This window comes from Ciona intestinalis, chromosome 8 (genome assembly GCF_000224145.3).
Source record: "Ciona intestinalis chromosome 8, KH, whole genome shotgun sequence".
Taxonomy (NCBI): domain Eukaryota; kingdom Metazoa; phylum Chordata; class Ascidiacea; order Phlebobranchia; family Cionidae; genus Ciona; species Ciona intestinalis.
The window spans coordinates 4,113,376-4,121,836 of record NC_020173.2 but is presented as its reverse complement, the minus strand read 5'-3'; the positions used below and the strand labels follow the sequence as shown (position 1 = coordinate 4,121,836).

The following is an 8,461-nucleotide window of genomic DNA, read 5'->3' as shown; positions in this document are numbered from 1 at the left end:
TGCAAAAAAGGATTATGTAAGTTAGGCCTATTATAAAACTATCTCTAATTTTCTTATAAAATATATATATATATTTATATATACATATATATAACTTCTCTTATATTTTTTATTTTCCCCTATTTCCCAATCTAAAGAGCACTGTTGCAAGTTTAAAACTAAACAAAACGCTCCATGAGCTAAATGTTGATGAAAATTCTGCACAAAATATGCCCCAACCTACCACCCCAACCCCATCTCACAGCAATGGATTGGATGTTGATAGTAGTAGTGATGAGGATGACATGTTTATGGATGCACCATCCGCACTAGATGATGAAGATGACTTAATTTTTGTTTCGTCCACTTCAATGGGTAGTAGATTAAATCAACTTAGTGAGTGGACACTTTATTTTTTGTCGTTGTTGTCCTGTCGCACAAGAATAAGTAGTAAAAATCATTCGTTCGTGGTCTATTTTATTTTAAAATCATACTGTTAACTTCTAAAATTAGTGTTTAGTAGCCAATAAAAATATAAAAATAATGAAAATTATGCATTTTAGATCATTGCCTAAATAAAATTATATCTAATTAAAATATTTAATTTTTCTTATCAGTTTACAATGTCATTGCTTTAGAAACATATTTTTTGTGAAGTCAATTAAACAGGTGTTTTACTTCTTATTTTTAGGACTTTTGTTAATCGTTAAAATACTATTCTTATCTAGAGAATATAGTCCTATGTTAGATACTGTAGTATTATACTGGTACAGCATTTTTAGTACAATGGCATATGATTATGTTAGTATTCAAAAAAAATTTCAATTTTTTTTTTTTAATTTTTCACAAACAAGGAAGCATGTTCAACATTACAACATACTGTCTGGATTAACTTTGCTTGGGGAACTCCACACAAAGTTCCTCTTTTTTTAACATGGTGCAATGCTCTTAAATTAACTATCTAATCATTATACATGGACTTTTTTCTTAGATATAACAATGTGTAAGTTATTTATACAATTAATATAAAATTTTATTGTATTGTTTGAATTATTTATACAATTAATACAAAATTGTGTTTTATTTTTAGAAACCAGGAAATTTTATTTTTTTATTTTCAGTGCCTGAGAAAGCAATGGATGCTCATGTAGCTTTGGAACAATTTAAGTCCGAGTTTATGTCTCGTTACCATGGAGGACCAGACTTCTTACCACTTTCTCTGAAAGATGCAACAGTGAAGGCATTTGGAAGCGATGCTAGAAAAAGAAAACTTTTGGGTGAATATGTTCATTATTGGACAGTGGTTTTTAAACGAGTCAAATGCATATTTTTAAGTTTATATTTTTATTTGAACTAAGATACCTAATCTAATTGAACTTTGTTCTTACAGCTATATACATACACCATGATCAAAGCATACAAGCCAATGTCTTCTGTAGCCAACTTCTATGTTCAGATGCTGTCACCAATTTTCTTGAACAACATTTTGTATCTTGGGCATGGGACGTCACCTCAGCTTACAATAAAGAAAGGTTGTTTCTATAACTAAGTGTTTGACTATATAAAAATATTTATGTATATGTATTGCTCAAACCCAGTGGACCCACAAGGGTTGTATAAAAAATAAAATTACCCCAAAATTACATACATGGTAACTCGTAACCGGCACAAGGTGTATGAAACACCTGTGTTATAATGACTGTCGTTTTTCGGTCACGCTAGAATAAACCAAGTTACATTCATTCATATATTACCATTTTACAGACAGTCAAAAAATTGTTCTTTCAAGATAACAAAAAGAGCCATAATATCTTTTACAAACTTATAATATCCCTGTGGGGTAATGGGCAAATCATGGCCTAAATCTTAGGACCCATGGCGTGCCAAGCTGTGAGATCTTACCCACATAGAATGGAAAAGAATATCGGAGATCTCACTCACATAAAATAGAATAACAGGGGACCTCACTCACATAGAATAGAATGTAATATCTCTTACAATAGCATAACTATATCATTATCTTTCAGATTTCTACAAGACTGTAAACAGATCTTGGGATCCGGGGTCGCTGATACAGTGAGGAAGGTGAAGAAAGATAATTATCCTCTGTTACTTATTGCTCATGGACGTGGAAGACAATGTGAAGTGAATGCAATAATTCAAGGTGAGGGAGTGTACTGGTAGGGGAAATAATGAATGCAGTACTTACTTGAATATATAGTATATTTCAATAATAGTTGGGAAAATAAGTATCTGGTACTGATTTAATCAACCAAGGACAGTAATGGGTTATATGTTAATAATGTACAAATTAACCAAATAATGGATTAAACTATGGTTGCGCTAAAATTATATAATTGTATGTTTAAGAGGTATGAGACTAATTTAACAGTCTATGACACCGAGTATGTTTAATTACATAAGTACTACAATGCATAACTGTTGCTGCCAGGCATATTTATACTTGTATTTTCCTGGTAGAGCCAAAATACACATAAGTATGCCAATATGTAGTGTATTTCATTGAACAAGTTTTAACACAGTGATTGAACCAGTTTTATTTCATTGAATCAGTGTCTTTTTTTCTTTAAACGAGTTTTTAAATTAATGTATTGCAGCCAATTCTGACTTGAACGAGTTGATGGCTAAACTTGTCAACGCATACGAGGAAAGTGAAGAAAGGAAGCAACAAGAAATAAGAGAAGAGGTTTGTTTATATATGTGTGTGTTGTGTAAATAGTATGTTTGTATAGGCAAACATATGCTTTATAAATGGTGCAATACTAGGCTATTTTAAACAGACATTTATTCAAAAAAAAAATTGCCACACACTCTAATTTGTAAATAGATGTTTTATTACCCCTAAATCTTGTGTCTGGTTAATTTTTCCATTAGGTAAATATATATACATAGGTCATATAATATAAGATATATCATGAATGTATCCCATTTATATTACAGATGGGTGCAGAAAATATGTGACAGATTATATGTTTAAATATTTAAGTTATCATTGGCTTTAACGCCTTGACTAAGGACCCTCACGTCCACAATGGTAGCAGAATTCTCTTAACTGTGTTTTGTTAAAGAAAACTAATGAATAGGCAGATAAGCTATGTTTGTTTATTTCAGGATGCTCGAATTGCGAGAGAGAACATCAAGTTAGAACAAGAAGAAGCATATCGTATGTCACTGGAGGCTGACAGGGCTAAAGTAATTTACTTGATCATTATTTATCATGAGCAAGAAATTCAAATAAAGATTTGCTTTCCTTTAACACACTATATGTGGTGGCGACATTTTAAAGCTTTTTTTGTATTTACTTTATCTGACTTTTAATTTAGACCACACTGCCATGGGAGGATAAAGCAAGTTACATTTATTCATACAACTGTAAATCAATGTACCCAGATTTTGTTAAAGACAAAAACTATAGCACCAAAGTTACAATAACCTTCCACTTCAGGTTGAAGCTGAGTTGCTTGAAGCTCGTAGAATAGAGGAATTGGAGGAGCAAAGGAGAATAGAAGAAACAAAGAAGGAGGAGGACATGGAGAGATTAAGATCATCTATTCCTGATGAACCATCACCCGATTGTAAAGAACCGGTAAAAAGTTTGTTTATTTATTAAAACAATTATTGGGCTTTCCATTCATTATTATTGAAGCCCATTATTTCTATTATATACGAAAAATAATGCAGTTATTGTTGTGTTTATTATTTAAGTTGAGCAAAGTCCGTTTCCGTGCGCCTGATGGTACAACATTCATGAGAACATTTCTTGCAAGCGAGAAGTTGCAAACCCTTGTTAATTTCGTTGGTTCAAAAGGTTACACACCACAAACCCATCGTGTACTGAAACCTTGGCCTAAAACAAATGTAAGTTTAAACATATGAATATTAAATGAATGTTACTTTACTTACTTTTTTCTTTTTCTGGATTTTTCTTTTTTTGTGTATGGCTAATAATTTGGATAAACCATTAGTGAGCATATAATTGGCCTAAAACCAATATATGTTTAAACATATGAATATTAAATGAATGTTACTTAGTTTTTCTTGCCTGTAATAACACTTGTGGCCTATTTGATACACCTTGTGCCTGCTTATGAGTAGTTGTTTTATTTTTTCTGCACTGCTGATAATTCGACCCATTAGTAAGCAATGGGTTTTTCCAAAGTGTTTAGACCCAAGAACAAATATGTTTCCAGTAGTCATAAAAGTCTAATAGTAATACTGTTTAGTATTTGTTTTCATAGCATTTTACTCCCAATGAAAGGAATCTGAATTGGATGGTAAAACATAGGTGCAAAAAAATAATTTACCAAATAAGAAATTTTTGCAGCAGCATTTTATGTATGTGAAAACTACATTCAGATTTGCTGCAAAATAATTTTGTTCTTTCTATAGCTCCTAACACTAGACATGAGCTCAAGTCTTCAATCAAATAAAATTTTCCCTCAAGAAACTTTAATAATAGAAGAAAACCCAGACCAGGACAGTGATACATGTTCGGAATCTTAAATTGTAACGAGCTCAATTTTTCCCATTTTATTCTTCATGTGTACATATTTATTGTCACTATTTAAAACTCTGCCCACAATATTTGTTCTTTATTTGTTGGGTAATCTTCTGAATGTGCTTTTCAAAGTTAGGTAATTGAATGTGATAGTACGTGACATAACCAGCGTGCTTGGCGTTTTAGTTTCCAATATACAGTACATGCACATCATGGCACTCGGTTTTCTACTGTGTCATTTTAACGAGTTTGTGACAATTTAATCGCCTTAAAACTGTGATGACAACTTTGGGTTGGCAAACGTCTGGTGTCACCTGCAATAAATGGTTGAAAACAGCAAGACAATCCTCATAAAACTAATGTGCTGTTTCATACACCTGTGCTTGATCACAAGTTTTCACGTGAGTAATACGAGTGGTTTATTTTTTGTATGGCTGAGGATTTGGACAACCCCTTTTGACCGCTCGGTTAGGGTAAAGAACGTTACCTGCCTTACCTCAAAACGCATAGCATCGAGCATTCGTATCTTTTTGTTACTACGCCAATGCGCTTTGAGTCACGGTGTCCGAATCTGTATTTAAATGGTTCCAAAGTTTAAGTCTAGCTCCCGCGCTCTCCGGTTGTAATACTAACACACACCGAAACCATAGTTTGTCTGTTTTTTTTTAAAAGGAAGAATTTAAGTTGATGTTCTTATCAGTAATACAGCTGCTACATGGTACCGTTCCAATTTTATTTTTGTATATTGAAATGGTGTGTGATTGTAGCTTATAACATATATAGCGTTACTTTAATTCCGTACTCCTGGGCCAGGGCAACAGTACTTTCTGCAGTTCAACTTTACGAAAAGTTGCGGTGGGACTGTATTACCGTTATAAACTGTAATGTTTCCGCCATAGGCTAAGCGGCACTCATTTACGAAAATTACCAGCAAAAGCTTATAGGATTTCCTTCATTGATTTGCCTTTGTAAATTAGTACCGTTATGATTTTTTGTTGATCTATTTATTAGGCTTGGCAAAAGTCGTATCATAATAGCTATGCTTATACATGACTCGTGTAGGCCGAAAAGAGAAAGCTTCAGCCCAAGACAATATAATAGTAGTTTGAATAACAGCAAGGCAGAATATTTGACTTGTGACGTGTTAAGAGTTTGTGTTGAGCAAAGAAAAAAGACTATGGAGTGTTTTGAATGCTAATTATTTGTGGCAAAGTTTTAACATAAATAGGGCGTTAATCGTCACTTGCTTAAAATGTAACATGACGTACTGTAATTTACATTTTTAACAGGTATTCCAGTAATTAAAAATAATGATGGAACGAAAGCAAGTTTTATCAGTAATTGCTGCTGTGTTTGACACTCTATTATTTGGTGGAATAATATTCGGTTGGCCTTCCCTGGATTTCGTGCTAAAGCGAGAGGGTTATTTTTCTTCTAAATGTGAAATAGAAACCGCTGATTTAAAGAACGACACAGCTGTAGCTTCCTCCGAGAAAATCTTGAATTGTCCTAGTCAAGATATTGCACTTAGCCTGGTCTACACGTTATCCTCCACGCTTGGCGGTATATCTTCTTTCCCACTCGGTTATCTGTTTGATCGTTTCGGAACTTGGAAATTTCGATCATGCGGTATCTTAATATCAATCCTTGCGTGTGTGGCTGTTGCTTGCTCGAACAAACAAAGTTCGTTGGTGTTATACATAGCAATGCCAATCCTCGCAGTAGGTGGATTTACAATTATCATTTCTAATGCCCCGATCGGATACTTTTGCGTAGCAGCGCAAGCAACAGTAATTTCAATCATCTATGGTGCGTTTGATTCTTCAGCAGCGGTGATGGTGGTCATGAAGTCAGCTTACGAGTTGGGAGCAACCGTACCTGAAATATTTACTGTCTATGGCGCTTTGTTACTCCTCTCACTTGTTTACACATTCGTGCTCATGCCAAGAATGCATGTTTCATTCAACGTACCAGATGGTTACCAGTACGGTCTCACAGAATGTTTTTTCTCTAACAACACAATCTCTACACCACCAAACGGAATTCAAAACAAAACAGAAAACAATGGTTCCGGGAACTCGGAATCTATTTCCATCCTAACTAACGACATTAATAAACAGAAAACGTTCTCTTCATCTCTTAAAGATATTTCATATTGGCTTAACGTGACGTACATATCTATCCTACAACTTCGACTATACTTTTTTTTCGCCACATTTAATCAATGGCTATCGAAACTGACAAGTAACCACCCAGAACAAAGAAAATACGTTGCTGCATTTGGCTATATTCAACTTACTGGGGTATTACTCGGGCCTTTTGGTGGGTTGTTGACTGACATGATGATAAAGTATTTTCGGAAGTCTTCCACATTTTCGGAACAAGCTGTACGGAAACGAGCTATATCCATCACGATCGGCTGCACCTGTTTAATGGCAACTATCTTCTCTGTACTTGTTCTGATTCCCGTTTTAGAAATCCAGTACATCACATTTGTCATACAGAACATTGCCCGTACTTTTTTGTTCTCCGGAAATGGCGTATTTATTGCCACCACATTTCCAAGCGAACATTTTGGAAAACTTCAGGGCATTAGCTTAGGCATTGCGTCAATGGTATCACTCTTAAACTACCCCATAAATATTTTAGTTGTAAAAGTTTTTGGTGGTAATTTTATGGTTGTGGACTTGGTGTTCTTAGGTCTGTGTGTTTTAACGTTCGTGAATCCTGTAGTTTTGTTTCTTCGAAGTAAAAAATCTATCTAAGGATTCTAAGATAAGTTAAACCGAAGCATTTAAATTGTTTTTTTTAACTGGTATTTTGATGTGCATTTAGCAAGGACTAGCTGTATATGTTTGTTGCAATATACACAAAAGGTTGATTAGTAAAAACAGATAGTACGGTGGGGGAAGATCGGACACCTTTCACACATAATAACCAAATATCCTGATCGTGTTTTAAACAATTAACAACGATCTATGGGAGCCGTCAGGATAAAGTTTTATAAAAAAAATCTTTGAATGTTTGTTTACTACCAAATTGTAGCAGAAAATAGATTGAAAAGGTCTCCCATCTTCCACCACCTTACTATACATTATTCTGTTACCATTCACATGCGATAATGTAATAAATGTTTGGTATGACAGATTACAGAAATATAGGATTTGTTCTTAAAGATTTTGTATTATTTGTTATTGTTTTGATGAGGGCAATTGCTGACTACCAAGAAGAAGCACATTAGTCTTGTTGCGATTGAGTGTGTTTCGAGCACAGATATATATTAGGCTATAGTTTTCCAAATTAATTTTAATGCATAAAGACCGAATATTAAAGAGTCCGGCCCACGGTTCTCATGGTTGCGCAGTTTTTTGCATAAGAATAAAGTTTTATGTCTACTGATGCTAAATTAACAGCCAGTTTGTGAAAATTCACTTTAATTTAAAAGTTATGAACGTTTAAAAAATCAAATTTCAAAGTTGTAAAAAACGTCACTCGCGGGCACTGTGACGTCACAATGCAATATTTCGTTTATGGGGAAAACCCGGCCTATCAGCGGTTTATCGTTTATTGGGGGTCCTACTAAAACACGCCCGGCGGGGCCCGGTGGGGCCCGGTGGAAAAAAATATACTAAAACACGCCCGGTGCGGGGCCCGGTGGGGCCCGGTGGGACCCGGTGAGGACCCGGTGTTACGAGTCATACTAAAACACGCCCGGTGGGGGGCCCGGTGAGTATTTCTTGAAAGGGGAGCTTTCCCTATGCAAGAGCCACCAAAATGCGTGTGTGAAACAGAACTTGTGAAAAAATTGGAAGATATTGTCTGTCTTTAAGGCATAAAGATGGCAATTTTCGGTGATAGAAATTACATTCTTGCTTCGCACGTCATCGCTGAAACAAAACGGTGCATAGGAAATAAAACATGATGATGAAAATGGACACGTAATTCGCAAGTCCTTTAATTATC

At 34.7% G+C, this 8,461-nt stretch overlaps 2 protein-coding genes across 2 annotated transcripts; both read left to right on the top strand.

The window, feature by feature from the left end:
* Positions 1 to 101: 101 nt before the first annotated feature.
* LOC100181381 (FAS-associated factor 1-like) lies at positions 102 to 4,848 on the top strand. Its single transcript, XM_002125032.5, has 9 exons — positions 102 to 375; positions 1,101 to 1,256; positions 1,370 to 1,511; positions 2,007 to 2,143; positions 2,598 to 2,686; positions 3,112 to 3,192; positions 3,446 to 3,586; positions 3,706 to 3,858; positions 4,390 to 4,848. The coding sequence occupies exons 1-9, from the start codon at positions 210 to 212 to the stop codon at positions 4,501 to 4,503; spliced, it is 1,179 nt and encodes a 392-aa protein (XP_002125068.2). The 5' UTR covers positions 102 to 209; the 3' UTR covers positions 4,504 to 4,848.
* A 963-nt stretch (positions 4,849 to 5,811) lies between these two features.
* LOC100179037 (solute carrier family 43 member 3-like) lies at positions 5,812 to 7,263 on the top strand. Its single transcript, XM_002125088.1, has one exon. The coding sequence runs from the start codon at positions 5,812 to 5,814 to the stop codon at positions 7,261 to 7,263; it is 1,452 nt and encodes a 483-aa protein (XP_002125124.1).
* The last annotated feature ends 1,198 nt before the right edge of the window (positions 7,264 to 8,461 follow it).